This window comes from Sciurus vulgaris (genome assembly GCF_902686455.1).
Source record: "Sciurus vulgaris genome assembly, chromosome: 2".
Taxonomy (NCBI): domain Eukaryota; kingdom Metazoa; phylum Chordata; class Mammalia; order Rodentia; family Sciuridae; genus Sciurus; species Sciurus vulgaris.
In genome coordinates, this window is record NC_136462.1 from 79876451 (window position 1) to 79894076 (window position 17626).

The window sequence follows — 17626 nt, forward strand, 5'->3', positions numbered from 1 at the left end:
TTTGAGACTCAGGGTCTTACTAAGTTGCTAGGACCTGCCTCCAACTTGTGATCCTCTGCCTCAGCCTCCAAATTACTGGGATTATAGGCCTGTGTCATCACAGCCTTTTTGAAAATTCTTTTGTTTAATTTCTACCAAGTGACTTTACAGCCTCTCTATTTCATATTTATATTTGAACATGACATATGTGAGGGAAAACTTTTTTCACATATTTTCTAATGATAAACATATCCTTATGGGTTGGTAATGATAAGAATCCCTCTCTTCCATCCATAAACCCTGAAATTAAACACCTTTGATGTTGTTTCTAGTCCCAGTGATTCAGATTTTATCAAGTTGTTTCACTTTAAAGTTAATGTAAACAAGACTTTATTATTTTTTTATTACAGTTTTCATAACTTATAGCCCATTAAAAAAAAATAAAGGTATCACACTTTATCTGAGTAGAAAGTTCTAAAACATTAAGCCTTGTGTTTCAAATACAGTCATCCCTAGGTATTGGTTTCTTGGGGGATTGGTTCCAGGCCCCTGCCCTCCATAAGTATACCAGATCTTCAGGTGCTCAAGTTTTCTATATGAAATGGTTAAGTATTTGCATATAACCTGTGCATATCCTATACTTTAAATCATCTCTAAATTATAATACCTGTAGTTTAAATGCTCTATAAATGATTGTCTCACTGTTAGGGAATAATGCTCAGGAAAAAAGAGTTTGCATGTCCAAAATAGATAGATCTGTCGTCTTTTCCCCCACCTGCAAAATATTTTTAATCCATGGTAGATTGAATTCACAGATGAGACGCTCATACGTGGAGGGTTGGATATAGTGTCATGTTAGAGACTGTCATGTCATTCAGTCAGAAATCAACAGGGAACTGGGGGTATAGTTCAGAGGTAGAGTGTGCTTGCCTACTGGCAGAGACCCTGGGTTAGATTACCACTCCCAAAAGAAAATTAAACAGGAGCCCTCCATTGTGACTAGAATTTGCTAATACTTTGATTCTTCTCGGACATTTGAGTCTGGTCCATTCTCAGCACCAGTCTGATTCTGCTTTAAAAAAAATCCCAGTGGAGCCAGGCAGAGTGGCATACTCCTGTAACGCCAGCTAATTGGTAAGCTAAGACAGGAGGATCTCAAGTTTGAGGCCAACTGAGCAACTTAGCGAGACCCTGTTTCAAAATAAAAAGGGCTAGGACGGGACACGGTGGTGCTCGCCTGTAATCCCAGTGGCTCGGTAAGCTGAGGCAGGAGGATTGCGAGTTCACAGCCAGCCTCAGCAACTTAGCAAGGCCCTAAGCAACTCACTGAGACCCTGTCTCTAAATAAAATATTTTTTTAAAGGGGTGGGGAGGTGGTTCAGTGCCCCTGGGTTCAATCCCTGGTACCAAAAAAATAAAAACAAAAAGGGCTGGGGATGTAGCCTACTTGTAGAGTGCCCCTAGGTTCAGTCCCCAGTACCATAACCATCACCAGATGGTTATGGTGAATTATGAAAGTGGGCTGTGGATTTCTCTCCTCTGTCCTTTTCTTTCTGGGTCCTTAATCAGGGATGTTCAACCTGTTCGTGATTATGACTGTTTTAAATCATGTAATATGTTTTTGTACTGTTCAGTGGGTTGGGGGGAACAAAAGAGGTTAATCATTTGGGGGTTCCAACTGCTTTGAGGGTGTGAGTGTCAATGTTCAGATATATCTTAATTATTTGAGATCTACTGGCTAGGACATCCTGTGAAGGATCCTTGACTACACTCCTCTGCTTTTATTTATTTATTTATTTATTTTTTTGTGGAGGTGAGGGGGTAACAGGGATTAAACTCAGGGGCACTCCACCACTGTGCCACATCCCCAGCCCTATTTTTGTATTTTATTTAGAGACAGTTGACACTAAGTTGCTTAGCACCTCACTTTTGCTTGGGCTGACTTTGAACTCGGGATCCTCCTGCCTCAGCCTCCTGAGTGGCTGTGATTACAGACATATACCACCTCACCTGGCTTCCATCTGCCTTTTATCTTAAAGGAGTCCACAAAGTGTTAGAATAACAGCTGTTGGCAAAAGAAATACTGATTCAATGCATTCATTCATGCAGTTCTTTGCCAGCTGTCAGAATTGGAGGGTGAATGACTGCAACCCTAGAAAGGATGGTTGCACCAGTGAAGAAAACTAATAAACTAATAAAAAACTAATAAATGTATTCATTTATTTATTTATTTATTTATTTATTTTGGGTGCTGGGGATTGAACCTAGGAGTGCTTAAGCAATGAGCCACATCCTCATCCAGTTTTTATCTTAAGACAGGTTCTCGCTGAGTTGCTTAGGCCCTTGCCAAGTTGCTGAGGCTGGCCTTGAACTAGCAGTCCTTCTGCCTCAACCTCTCAAGCTACTGGGATTATAGGTGTGCTCCTTATCATTGACTTGAGACCTTCTTGTTGACTGCTGCTTTCTGGCTCTTTTGATTTATATGATGACTTGGTTTCTTGTTCTGGGCTGTTATGTAAGACAAGGCAGCTGTGCTCTGTGGCTTAGGAAGGTTTGTTTGTTTGTTTGTTTAGTTAGTTAGTTATCAATAGACATTTATTGTTTATGTGTGGTACTGAGAATCAAACCCAGTGCCTTACACATCCTAGGCAAGCACTCTACCACTGAACCACAACCCCAGCCCTGGAAGGTTTTTTGAAATATAAACTATTCTCATTACTTGCAGCAAAGTAGTGGATTACTTTCCTCCATCTTAGTTTTATTTTGTTTTTCAACATGGGGGTCTAATTATGTTACCCAGGCCCAGGCTGTCCTCAAAGCCCCTGGGCTCAAGCAATCCACCTGACTCAGTCTTCTGAGCATCTGGGGCTGTAGGTGTGCACCACTATACCCAGCTTCATCTCAGCTATTTATGGTTCTTGTGTTTTTGGAGCAAGATAGAGAAACATTTAAAAAATGCTGTGGTCTTTGAATGAAAAAGAGAGTTGGATGGAAGTAAATGCCCAGATAGGTTAATTTTTGTTGTTGTTGTGGCTTACTCAACTTTTATAGTCTAGTTGTCTACATTTTATATTATTCTTGTGACTATTATTAACTGTAGTGCCTGACATATAGTGGTCACTCAGTAAATGGTAGTGACTGATTCCTAAGTTTTCATTTATCTGTTTGTCGGTTTAAAAAGAGATTCCTGTCCAGGCTTTACTTATAGAGACCGTATGTCCTGCCTTTCCCAGAACTGTTCATCTGTTGTCTCTCTGTAATTATTATTGGCATACCCTTTCACAATTTTCCCAGTTTGAATGATAAATTGTTTGGATAGATAGCTAGGGTAATGTTTGTATGGCAGTGTCTACTTGGTTCAAAGGAAGATACCTGTTCCTCTACTGCAGTATTTCCTTGACTTTTAATATTCAGATTCCATCTTTACAATTTTAGAATCCTTACCAACTGTGTTATAATATGTTCTTAAACTCTCACTTGAAAAATATTTTTTCACTTAGTACATGCACATAGAATTTTTAAAAATATAGTTCTGAGAAAACTTTAAAATAAGTTCAGAAGCAACCACTGAGTTTTTCTGTTTCTTTCATATTTCTAAATAATATCTGTAGGACTGGAGATATAGCTCAGTTGGTAGAGTGTTTGCCTTTCAAGCACAAAGCCCTGACCCCAGCACTGCAAAAGAAAAAAAAAAGAAAGAAAGAAAAAGCTAAATAATATCTATATAATGCTATTTCTTGATTTGTGAATTGTGGATATTAACTCTAGGGTAAATTAGGATTCAACTTAATTTTTTTATACTATTACTCATCCAAGTCCTCTACCTCCTGATACTTTTAAAGCTTTTTTGTAACACATTGTTATGAAAAAGTTTCCAACAGGAAAACTGAATTTTATAGTGAACCCATATACCCACCACCTAGGTGATACAATTAGCATTTTATTGTACTTGCTTTGTCATATATCCATTGTTTTTCAGTTTTGAATAGACATTTATTTATTTATACGTTGTGCTGAGAATTGAACCCAGGGCCTCACACATGCTAGCAAGTGCTGTACCACTGAGCCACAACTCCAGCCCCTATATCCATCCTTAATTTTTCTTCCTCAATTTTAGTTAAATCAGTTGTCCATATTTATATTATTATTTGCATGTAAATACTTTCACTGTTGGGTGAAGTAATGGATTAATGAATACCTTTCTTTTTCTCTACAGGGTGTTTGATTTGGTTTGGTTTGGTTTGGTTTGGTTTGGTTTGGTTTGGTTTTTTCTTTCCCATGTTGGGGATGAAACCCAGGGTCTTACCTTCAATAAGCAATCCCCTGTTCCACATATTAATTTTTCTTGGATTAAAGATTGCCTCCGTTTTTCTCCTTTAAAAAACAAGCAAACAAAAAAACTCCTTACCCTTAATTTTTTTAAAGTCCTTCTATTGTCTTGCTTTCTCTGTATGGATTACTCTCTAAGCCTTTTGAACCTTAGGACTTTCTATTGTTGGATCCCCTGTGTCTTAGAACCCCAGATTGGGTTTTATCTTTGTTTTATTAAAGCATTTCCTCTAAGATCTTTTTAAGAAAGAATGCATAGAGTTGGGGATGTGGCTCAGTGCTAAAGTGCTTGCCTAGCATGCTCAAAGCCCTGGATTTAATCCCCAGTACTGCAAAAAATAAAGGATGAATAGAATACAAATTTCTTGGACCCTTTTGTGTCTTCAAAAATAAAAAGTGTTATTATGCAGTATGAGCTTTTAATCACAGCAATAAAATACTTGAGATTAACAACTCATAAAGAAAAAAGGTTTTTTTTTTAATTTCTTTTTTTATTCTTATTGGTTCTTACTGTTATTCTTACTGGTTCTTATTGTTACTCTCATTGTTCTTACTGTTATACATGACAGTAGAATGCATTTTTACACATTGTACACAATGGAGCATAACTTCTCATTCCTCTGACTATACATGATGCAGAGTCACACCAATAGTGTAATCATACATGCATATAGGGTAATAATGTCTGTCTCATTCTACCATCCTTCCCATCCCCACTGCCTCACTCCTCCCCTCACTCCCGTCTACACAATCCAAAGTTCATTCTTCCTCTCCCACCCCCCACCACTGTGGATCAGCATCCGCTTATCAAAGAAAACATTTCAGCCTTTGATTTTTTGGGATTGGTTTATTTCACTTAGTATGATATTCTTTAGTTCCATCCATTTACCTGCAAGTGCCATAATTTCATTCTTCTTTAAGACCAAGTAATATTCCATTGTGTATATATACCACATTTTCTTTATCCATTCATCTGTCGAAGGGAATCTAGGTTGGTTCCATAATTTAGCTCTTGTGAATTGAGCTTCTATAAACATTGATGTGGCTACATCACTGTAGTATGCTGATTTTGATTTTATGTCCTTTGGGTATAAACCAAGGAGTGGGATAACTGGATCAAATGGTTCCATTCCAAGTTTTCTGAGAAATCTCTATACTGCTCTCCATAGTGGTTGCACCAATCTGCAGTCCCACCAGCAATGTATGAGTGTAGAAAAGGTTTATTTTTTGGTTCACAGTTTCACAGGTCCCAGTCAATGGGCAGTTGACCCCTTTGCCTTTGGTCCTGTGATGAGGCAATTTATATCATGGCAGGAGTGCATGGCAGAAGAGGCTGCTCATCTTGTGGTACCCAAGAAGCAAAAAGAGTGGGGAAGGGGCTGGATTCTGATAATTCTCTTCAAGAACATGTTCCCAATGACTGACTTCCTTACACTATACCCTACTGCCCAATATTCCCACCACTTCACAGTAATTCCATAGGCTGGAGTTCAAACCTACAATATATGGGCGTTTGGGGAACATTCAAGATTTAAACTATAGCCTCCATCATTTTTGTTTAAAAATATGTAACTCAATAAATATAAAATTCTGGATTTAAAATAATCTCAGAATTTTGCTGAGTGTGGGAGCACACACCTGCAATCCCAATGGCTTGGGAGGAGGTTGAGGCAGGAGGATTGCGAGTTCAAAGCCAACCTCAGCAATTTAGTGGAGTTCTGAGCAACTAACAGAGACCCAATCCCAAAATAAAAAGGGATGGGGATGTGGCTCAATGATTTAGCACCCCTGGGTTTAGTCCCCCGTACCAAATAATAATATCAGAATTTTGAAGCCATGGTTTGTCACTTCCAAGCTTTCAGTATGTTGAGATGGCCGATGTGATTCTATTCCATACTTCATTTGTGTGTGTGTGTGTGTGTGTGTGTGTGTGTGTGTGTATGTGAAATTTCACAGTGGTGTGTCTTGGCATGTCTTTTTTTGTTCTTGTTTTGTATTTTTAACTTGAGAACTGCAAGACTTTTGCAATCTAAACTCACGTCTTTCAGTGGTAGAATCTTGTAATCCTTGTTCATTTTCTCCCCTCCATTTACAAAAAAAAGTAATTACAAAATACTGAAAGCTATAGTATATCCATGATATGAGAACTGAGGATAAGAACTAGAAATTAAAAACAACAGCTGAAATTTAAAAATTCAATAAAAGATGAGAAAATAAACAGTTCCTGATAGAAGACAAAGTAACAAAATAAAATATAAGACTAAACCAGAGGGCCTGGGATTGTGGCTCAATGGTAGGACGCTTGCCTAGCATGTGTGAAGCACTGGGTTCGCTTCTTGGCACTGCATGCAAATAAAGTTTCATCAACAACTATCAAAAAAATTTTTTTAAAAAAGATAAACCACAGATTTAACCCAAGAGGTCTAAAATTACTGAATAGAAGTTTCTAGGGGTTGGGGGTCATTGAAGAGCCTGATGTGGTGGTGCATGCCTGTATTCCCAGTCATTTGAGAGGCTGATGCAGGAGGATCACAAATTCAAGGCCAGCCTCAGTAACTTAGCAAAATCCTAAGCAACTTAGTGTGACCTTTTGTCAAAATAAAAAATAAAAAGGGCTGGAGTTGTTAAGTGCCCTGCATTCAAACCCTGGTGCCTAAAAAGAAAAGAGAGCGTGAGAAAGAAGTGCACTTCTACATTGTAATATTAATGAAGAATCTTCCCCAAGTAAACGTGTTTCCTTTAGGTTTGTTTTCTTTCTCTCCTATGTATTGGACAGCTAGAAAATCAAAATGAGGCTTAGCTACGTGTGTGTGTGTGTGTGTGTGTGTGTGTGTGTGTGTACACACACGTACGTATGTATGAACGTACCAGGAATTGAACCCAGGGACTCTGAACAATTGAGCCACATTCCCAGCTCTTTTTTAAAATATTTTATTTAGAGACAGGGTTTCACTGAGTTGTTTAGAGCCTTGCTAAGTTGTTGACGCTGGCTTTAAACGCAAGATCCTCCTGTTTCAGCCTCCCTAGCTGCTGGGATTACAGGTGTGTGCTGCCACACCCCACTAATAGTGCTTATTGGTCACTTAGGGTATTATAACTCCAGCGCTCCTTAGTCAGTTTACCACTTCCCATTCTCTTCATCTTCCAAAAAGAAAAAAAAAAAAAAAAAAAAACTATTGAGGTCTTTAAACCTAAATACATTTTTAAATTATACTTTATATCACTACAAATGGAAAATTGTGTCACTTGTCAAAAAGTAGCTGTTAAAAAATAAAGGCAATGTAAGCACAACTGTGTTATTAAATCATAGCAGATATTAAGGACTAGCACCAAGCAGATATATTCTTTAGATTAAAAGGATGTAACTTTTGCTGTGATTGAATATTTGAAGCCACATTTGGGTACCACCTAAAATCATTTTTTAATTGTACACTTTTTGAAAGCCTGTTGTACTCTTTGTGTTCTATCCTGATTGTGTATTAGTGGTTTAATATAAGTTACAGTAGTATGATATACAGTAAATTTTTTGTAAGTAGCCATTTTAGTCTTTAATAATAATGACAGGGCTGGTGTTGTGGCTCAGTGGTAGAGTGTTTGCTTAGCATGCATGAGGTCCTGGATTCGAGCTCAGCACAACATAAAAATAAAATAAAGGTATTATGTCCACCTACAACGAAACAAAAATAGTTTAAAATAATAATAATAATGGCAAATACATAGTAGTTTATTCCTTTGCAGTAATCGCCATTCTGAGCACTTTATACAAAAATTTTTTGTTTAATATTTTTAGCTGTAGATGAACACAGTATCTATTCATTTTTTTATGTGGTGCTGAGAATCAAACCCAGTGCCTCACACATGCTAAGCGAGTGCTCTACCACTGAGCCACAACCCCAGCCAGGTACAGATTTACTCTTACATTTCTCACAGCAATGCATGAAGATCAAGGAAACTGGAGGGCAGAAAGGTTAAGCGACAGTAGGTACTAGAGTCAAAAATTAAAACCCAGGAGATGGCTTCAGAATAAGCCCTTACCCAGGCATACTATTTACCTAAATACAAAAGACAAATCAACAACTTGACACTTATTGCTTATATTCATTGAACTAAAAATTTTCAGTAAATTTAATAAGTCATCAGTATTTAATGTCCTACCGGAAAAGATAATCAAGCGACCTAACTCTTTATAATTACAAATCAGAAACCTTCCAAAGAAATCCAGTTTTATCTTTAGAATTCTAATAAAAAGTATTCTCCTTTGTTAGCTGAAAAAAATGCAGATGGTAGAAAAAGAATAATTTTACCTGCTTTTGTTTATATTAATATGTATATTTCAGCTACATTATATTTTCAGAACCTTTTTTTTTTTTCCAGTAATTCTCCTAGCCATCAGGGAAAATCAAAACTACAATGAAATACTATCTTACCCCAGTTAGGCAAAAACAATAACAAATGGCGACCATAGGGTCTAATGGTGAAAGTTGTTCCCAGTCTAAAGGAAAAGAACATTTCTGAGTGAAAATCAACAGGGGACTACATATAGTTAATTTCTTTTGTTGTAAAATTTAATTTGTAGAGAACAACAGAACCATCAGTTTATTATTATTGGTAACCAGAAGACTTAAAATATGGAAGAATCTTACATAGGTGATTTTGGTTTTTGGTTTTATTTTGTTTTTTGCTTCATTGGGGAAACAATAATTATGTCTTTTGGTATTATAGAGCTTTTCAAGAGTAGCAAATGGTAGGAGGATTTATGTGTCCCAATTTCAAAACCTATTACAAAGCTGTGGTAATCAAGAGTGTGGCACTGGCATACAGATACACATGTAGCTCGATTAAATAGAATTGAAAGTCTGGAAATAAACCTTCATGTTTATGGTAATTTGATTTTTGACAGGAGTGTTGCAACAATTCGGTGAAGAAAAAGGTATTTTCTGACAATTGATATTGGAACAACTAATTATTTACATGGAAAAAAATGAAGTTGAACTGTTCCTCATAACATACACAAAAATAAATTCAGGGGCTAGGATTATAGTTCAATGTCATGAATAACATCTTAATGTAAGAATTAAAGCTAGTCTCTAGAACTCCTGTAGGAGTATAAGTAAATCCTTATGGCTTTTGAATTAGAGAAAACACTAAAGGCACAAGAAAACAGAAAATTTGAACTTCTTCAAAATTAGAACTTTTGTGCTTCAGATTGTTCCTTCAAGAAAATGAGTAGACAGCCTACAAAATAAGAAATAATACTTGAAAATAATATGTTAGAGGATTTTTATCTAGAATATAAGAACTTGCAACTCAGTAAAAAAAAAAACAGATTGAACAAATGATCTGAATGGGCATTTCTCCAAAGAGATATACAAATTATCAACCATCGTATCAACCGTCTCTTGAAATGGTACTGATTTCTACCCATTGGGTGGCTGTAATAAAAAAAAAAAAAGATAACAAGTGCAAGTGTCGGCTCGTGGAAAAATTGGAACCTCATATATTCTTGTTAGGAAACAAAATGGAGCAGTCACTGGAAAATAATGGGTAGTTCTTCAAAAAATTTAGACGTAAGACCCAGCAATTCCTCTCCTACTATAGTATAGTATAGTATAGTATAGTATAGTATAGTATAGTATAGTATAGTATAGTATAGTATAAAAAAGCTTGTACACAAGGTGGGAAGATCAGAAGTACAAGGAAGGCTAGCCTCAGCAATTTAGCTCAGTTAGTAGAGTGCCCCCTGGATTTAATCCTTAATGCTAGTGCAGGGCAGGGAGAAAGGTGCACAAATGTTCATGGCAGAATTGTTCAGAATGACCCAAAATTGGAAACAGCCCAAATTTGTAGCATCTGGTGATGAGATAAATCAAATGTATATCCTCATAATGAAATTAGGTTCTAAAAAGAAGTGAACTATTTGTATATGCTACAACACAGATGAACCTTGAAAACATATTAAGTGAAAGAAGCCAGACACAAAGGCACATATTATTCAATTCCATTTACATGAAATGTCCAAAATAGACAAATCCATAGAGACAAAGTAGGTTAGTGGTTGTCTAAGTCTGGAGAGGAAGCAGAAGAAGATAAAGAATGATTGCTAATGACACAATGTTACTTTGGGGAAGATGAAAATTTCTAAAATTAGATTATAGCGATGATTATGTAATTGAATATATTAAACATTATATAGTTTAAATGGGTGAATTTTATCGTATGTGATTTCTGTCAAGGTGTTTAACAAGTAGAATGTAAGGAAGAGCTATGAGGTTATTAAGCAGGCATGTACCTGAAATTTGGAATTTCTTTTAGGAAAAAAATTATACCTGGAATAGAGACTCAATCTGTATTATTTTGCAAGGTTTGAAAAGATAGTAACAAAGTAACTTTTTTTTTTAAAGAAAGGAGAAGATGAGTATGCCAACGTTGATGCCATTGTTGTATCAGTGGGTGTTGATGAAGAAATTGTTTATGCCAAATCAACTGCCTTACAGGTGAGAGGTTTATAGCACTTTTCAGCTCTCGTTGTCACTGAATTGTCTACTGCACTGTTCAATATTTTAGCCACATTAAAAATTAAATTCCTGGGTTAGGGTATGTAGCTCAGTGGTAAAACATGCTTAGCATTCAAGAGGCACTAGGTTCAATCCCCAGCACCAGAAAAGAGTAAAAGTAAAAACTGTCCAAATGATTTGATAGTTTTTATTATGGAATATTTCAAGCATATATCTTCAAGCATTGTTGTTACTATTATCTTCTCCGATAGACTTGGCTCTTTGGTTATGAACTTACTGATACAATCATGGTCTTCTGTGAGGACAAAATCATCTTTATGGCCAGCAAGAAAAAAGTGGAATTCTTGAAACAGATTGCCAACACTAAGGGAAACGAGAATGCAAATGGAGCCCCTGCCATAACACTGCTAATACGAGAAAAGGTCAGAACTAATAAATAATGTGTAAAAGTTTTTAGAAGTGATGAATGGAAATGCCTTGTAGGAATCCAAAAGAATTCAAGGGAAAAGTTGTACCTGGCTATGGTAATTTTGAAGTTTTGTCATATCTTCATTGTTGGTTAGGAAGAAAAGAGTTTAGTAACCCATAAGTTCTGCAGTAAAACAAATGGACTGTGGAATTCTGGTGAACATTAACTTTATTGTTCTCCAGTACACTGTTTCCATTTGTGTACCTTAAGAAAGCAAATATCCTTAAATATCCTTAAGGTAACTTAGATAAACCTCCTTTCCAGTTTTTATCAAATGTGATTTTTTTTTTTTTTTTTTTTGTCACAGTACTCACCTAACATAGGAATTTTCTTTCAGACTTTTATCTATGTGTTTAAGTATGTAAAAATACCCAAAGAAATTTTGTGTTAACCTTTGGTGTGTTATAATCTGCCCTTAAAAAGTAAGTGGAGGGGGCTGGGAATATAGCTCAGTTGATCAAGTGTTTGCCTTGCAAGCACAAGGCCCTGAGTTCAAATCCCCAGCACCGTGCAAAAAAAAAAAAAGTAGGTGGAGGGGCTGGGGTTGTGGCTCAGTGGTAGAGTGCTTGCCTAGCATGTGTGATGGACTAGATTCGATTCTCAGCGCCATATATAAATAAATAAAATGAAGGTCCATTGACAACTAAAAAGTATTAAAAAAAAAAAAAAAAAGTAGGTGGAGAGCAGGGGAGAATTTATTCCTTCCATGGTTTAGAATATTTCTCTCTGCTTATTACTAGTTATAACAAATGTCTAATTCTGAAAGTAACAAGCCCTTTTTCTTCCCTGTGGCACTGATAGAATGAAAGTAATAAGAGCAGCTTTGATAAAATGATTGAAGCCATTAAAGAAAGCAAAAATGGCAAGAAAATTGGTGTGTTCAGCAAAGACAAATTCCCTGGAGAGTTCATGAAGAGCTGGAATGACTGCCTCAACAAAGAGGGCTTTGACAAAGTAAGACTAATACTGGGAAGCAGCAAATTCAAAGTTGAGAAGACAGAAGAATATTGGACTTCCATACAAGATAGTGCAGGACATTTGTTTTGGGAAAACTGTATATTCATTTGCATTTCTGTTTTTCATCCCCTTTGACTGAACAGTATATTAGTTACACTTTTCAGTCAGAAAATGGGGTATTCAAGAGGTTGTCCAGCCACTTCTGTGTTGGAAACTGAGAAAAATCTTCTGACCAAGGAACAGATTTGTGTTCCTTTTCCCCTCCCTTCCTGCTTGTTTTCCTTCTTCAGCCTTGACAAAAACCTGTAGAGAGTTGAATTTACATTTTAAGAGGTACATTAACCTAATGCCTCTTAGAACACACAATGACCTGGCACAGAACTATTTTAAATGTTTAATCCATTCAAGAAGAGAGACTATTTGAACTTTCTGCGAACTATTGAAGGGGATTGCTAAGTAGCCAAGCATGGTGGCACACACCTATAATCCCAGCGACTCAGGAAGCTGAGGCAGGAGAATTGCAAGTTTGGGGCCAGCTTCAGCCTCAAGATTGTTAAGTAGCAAGACCCTAAGCTACTCAGTGAGACCTTGTCTCAAAAAGCATTGGGGTTGTGACTCAGTGGTTAAGCACCCTGGGTTCAATTCCTCACACCAAGAAAAACTAAAAAATAGCTAAGTAACCAAGTAGAGTAACTGAAAATGTTCAAAATAGGAGAAATACATTTCTTCAGCAATTCTGTATTTGCATGTTTACTATCACTTTGACCATAGATTGATATCAGCGCAGTTGTGGCATATACCATTGCGGTAAAGGAGGATGGGGAGCTCAACCTAATGAAGAAAGCAGCCAGCATCACTTCTGAAGTCTTCAACAAATTCTTCAAAGAAAGAGTCATGGAAATAGTTGATGCAGATGAGGTAAATAAAGAGAGGAAGAGCTTTATAGTGTTTTAAGGAAATAGTACTATTTCTCTACTCTGCAAGTTTTTGGATGCATATTCAGCTGCCTTTGAAATTAATACCTTAACACTGGGCTGGGGAGATAGCTCAGTCAGTAGAGTGCAAGCAAAGGCCCTGGGTTTGATCCCCAGCTCTGGGGGGAAAAAAAAAAAAGACCTTAACACTAAGTTGGTAATAATTTTGCCATCTGTCTTTCAAGATAATTAAACCTGCATTATGGTTTAATAAGGTTACCCGTTATTTTATATACATATCCTCAGAGCAGCTGTGAGTTCCACATATTGTTCTATGTATACCAATATATTGTCTGATGTGTAAACCATAAATTATATCAGGATATATGATGTCTTGAAACGATAGCATCCTAGCACTCCACATCACTATTTGCCACACTCTAATTACTTTATTTCTGGGTACCCTTACAGAAAGTTCGACATAGCAAACTGGCCGAGTCTGTGGAAAAGGCTATTGAAGAGAAAAAATACCTAGCTGGGGCAGACCCTTCCACTGTGGAAATGTGTTACCCTCCTATCATTCAGAGTGGTGGCAACTATAATCTCAAATTCAGTGTGGTGAGGTAAATATGAGAACTTTCTAATGTAACAACAAACAGAGCATTTTGACTTTTAGCCTACTTTTACTTTGACACATTTAAAAAATTCAGAAAAGTAGGAGATGGAATAACCAGTAGTCTGCCTTCTGTACGTTTATTTTATTTCACATAATTCTTAAGCACTTTTCTAAATTATTTAAAATGCAGAATATGCTGAAAATTTTTAAATGGTATTAGATATACCATAAAGTAATTCCTCTCCTTATTTTAAGAACACTTTAAAGAAAGTGTTTCTCCACTTTTAGATGGTGGTACATGCCTGTAAAAACAAAAAAAGATGTTCCTCTGGCGAGTCTGAAGAGACTATAACCCACAATTCATAGGGATCTTGTAGATAAATGACTCCTCATAACCATATTGTTATTAAATCATAATGGATACAATTCAGTATATCCTTTTCACTGAATACAGTACTCACCTTTTCCTTGAATTTTTATAATAAAAATTTTCTTGCTAATTTTTACTCTGTTGCCTTTAAGTGTGATTATTAAAAACAAGCAAACAAAAAAGTTAAGTCTATATTGAACTGCAACTTTGAGGTATAGAAAGTAATGATTTTTAGAATTTTGTGCTGGTGATACAGGACTTTGCTGCCTTTGGTAATTAAATGCTTTTTTTCTTTGGTCTCTAGTGATAAGAATCATATGCATTTTGGGGCCATCACTTGTGCCATGGGTATTCGCTTCAAGTCCTACTGCTCCAACCTTGTTCGCACTTTGATGGTTGACCCTTCTCAGGAAGTTCAAGAAAATTACAACTTTTTGCTTCAACTTCAAGAGGAGCTGCTAAAGGAATTAAGACATGGTGAGTTGCCATAGGAAAGATGATTTAAAATTACATGGCAAAAATGCCACTTATAGCCCTGTATAGTGGTACCTGCCTATAATCCCAGCTACTCTGTAGGCCTAGGTGGGAGAACTGCAAATTCAAGGCCAACTTGTGCAACCTAGCAAGAAGCTGTCTTAAAATTTTAAAAGCTCAATGGTAGAGTGCTTGCCTCCCATGCATAAGTGTCTGGGCTCATTCTCCAGTACCACCTGTAAAAAGAAAAGACATAAAAGCCCTGAGGTTCTCATACTAAAAATAGAGTAAGATTTTACTGACCTTGACCTTGAATTATCTGAGCATTTAACTCTTGGATTACTTCTCCTTCAGATGTGAGTGATTATTGTGGCTTACACTGATGCCGACAGAAATCTGATTTGCTAGACCTCTATCCAAATCTTCATAACATGCTTTGGCCTCTTACTCTCTAATTTAAAAAAGTCTGAAAACTAGCTATCTCTGCTGATAGAATGTATAATGTTAATCCTACATTGAATGAATACCAAGGATACAAAGAACAGAATAACTAGCAACACTGCTAAGCAAGCTACTTACTTCCACAGAAGAAAGCAAAATTACTTGACTTCCCTTTTTCCTCGGTTTCTGCACTTCCAGTTGGTTAAATGCAGCTTCATGCTTACCCACTTTAAACCATTTTGTAAGCCTACCATTCCTCCATGATATCTCTAAATTGGTCTTAATCCTGTTTAATCATAGTCATAAATACTTTAATGAGAATAAAGATCCTTTGAGGCCACCATGTTTGATCTACTCTGGCTTGATATATCTATTCAAAGACTGGAGTTCTTCTAATACTAACTTGCACATTTAGCAGTAAATGAAATGGGTCCACTGTCATGGTCTGTTCTTCAAAATGTGTAGTAAGTTTTTAATGTAAGACTTTGGCAGCTCTCAAATATGTCCCTGAGACAACTGATGTTCCAGTCTCCTTGGATAGATGATTCTCAGATAGTCTAATAAAGAATGACTGGGTGTACTTTCTGTAAGAATGCAAATTTCTGCTTGGAGCAGTGGCTCACACCTGTAATCCCAGTGACTCAAAAGACTGACACAGGGAAATTGCAAATTTGAGGCCAGACTCAGCAATTTAGTGAGGTCCTATGCAACTTATTAATACCCTGTTTCAAAATAAAAAATAGTGACTGGGAATGTAGCTTAGCGGTTAAGCACCCTGCGTTCAATATCAAGTATCAAAAAAAAAAAAACGAACAAACAAAAAACCCAATTTCTTGTCCTAGTCATCCCTGGCACTGTGCATTCCTTAGTTCACACTTTGAGAAGCATTGCTTTTTAGGGGATTTAATAGGTGAAAAAATGTTTGGGGATTTTTCCCTCTGAAAGATACTTTAATGTCTTCCTTTTGTCTTGTTATTAGGTGTAAAGATATGTGATGTGTATAATGCTGTCATGGACGTGGTTAAAAAGCAGAAGCCAGAGCTGCTGAACAAAATCACCAAAAATTTAGGGTATGCCATAATATGTATTGTCTCTTTGAGCAAGTTTTCATGACCCAGCAGTAGTCAGTCTCTAGTCTAAGATGAGTTTGTCAATTTCATCAATATTTATAGACAATACTTAACTGTATGCCAAGCACACGGTAATATCAGAGAAATAAGAAAAATTTAAGTTCTCCTCCCAGGTGTGTGGGGTAGGTATTTTTGTAGACAATCGTAGTGTTCTAGCCAATATTCCAGTATTAAATTAACTCACATTTACATATTGAATAATGTTTTATTTATTTACTTTGATTTTTACTTAATGTAGCGTTTGCAAGTGTATTTGACCATTGAACACTTAAACCTAATAACGTATTAAAGAGCAAAGGACACTTTGGGAAACAGCTCTGGGTAATCATTAGATGAAAACTAGTCTCAGGTGTGTGGTGTCTTTCTTTACTTGTCTGGTGATACCAAGTCTTAAGAATCTGTGATTATCAGTGTTCCACTAAAAATTACACCTCTTAATTTACTATTTAGGTAATGTACCCCATAAGAGTCTCTGCTAAACTGTATATAGGAAAACTGTTTCATCATAAGTTAAAAGCTTAAACCTTATAAGCTAAACTAAAGAAAGCTTTATATGATAAATACTACATGAGATACTTAATTTAAAGATTATTTTCAACATGGAATTATTTAAAGTCTAAAGACTATCTTGGAATCTTCTCCCTTCACTTACTAATCAGCTGAAATAACCTGCATTATTTTGAAAATTGAAATCAATATATTATAGTTGATTCATGTTACAAGTCTTTTAGCCTATTGCTGATATATTTCTCTTTGTTTCTTTTCAGATTTGGTATGGGAATTGAATTCCGTGAAGGCTCTCTAGTAATCAATAGTAAAAATCAGTACAAACTAAAAAAAGGTAAGTTTTATATGCTTGCAATAGGAAAGTACATTTTTGAGTAATTCTTTTACCTTCATCTCCCTTTCTGTATAAATCTTGACTTCTATTCATCCTTTCACAGCCACAGACTAATCTCTCTTTTGCTGTTTTAGGGATGGTTTTCAGCATCAATTTGGGATTCTCAGACCTGACTAACAAGGAGGGAAAAAAACCAGAAGAGAAAACCTATGCCCTGTTCATTGGTGACACAGTACTTGTGGATGAGGTTTGTATTGCCTTTTAAGCTTCTGGTTTATGAACTCACTTTTGAAGCATATTTTGGACCCTGTGGGTATTTTCTTGTTAAATTGTAGTTAAGGGGAGAGGTCCCTGAAATAGCCTGACACAGTACAACTAGGAATACCATTTTAGCCCACAAATAGGGAATGAATGATAATATCAGGAATTCAGTCTAATAATGCAACTTTTTTTTTTTTTTTTTTTTTTTTTTTTTTTAATGACAATTCATCAAGCTACAGTTCACATGCCAATTTATTTACTTTCTCTTCTTTTTGGTACTGGGAATTGAACCCTAGGGCACTTTACTGCTGAACTATATCCCCAGCCTTT

General features: G+C 36.3%; 1 protein-coding gene across 1 annotated transcript in view; it reads left to right on the top strand.

Annotated features, from left to right (window-relative positions):
• The window catches only part of SUPT16H (SPT16 homolog, facilitates chromatin remodeling subunit), a 33238-nt gene that overhangs the window by 1375 nt on the left and 14237 nt on the right, over positions 1–17626 (top strand). The window contains exons 2-10 of the mRNA XM_079128694.1: positions 10710–10802; positions 11075–11245; positions 12094–12246; positions 13021–13167; positions 13635–13786; positions 14454–14626; positions 16044–16134; positions 16962–17035; positions 17170–17282. Of these exons, the coding sequence (XP_078984820.1) occupies positions 10710–10802; positions 11075–11245; positions 12094–12246; positions 13021–13167; positions 13635–13786; positions 14454–14626; positions 16044–16134; positions 16962–17035; positions 17170–17282 (1167 nt within the window). The remainder of the gene's footprint in view (positions 1–10709; positions 10803–11074; positions 11246–12093; positions 12247–13020; positions 13168–13634; positions 13787–14453; positions 14627–16043; positions 16135–16961; positions 17036–17169; positions 17283–17626) is intronic.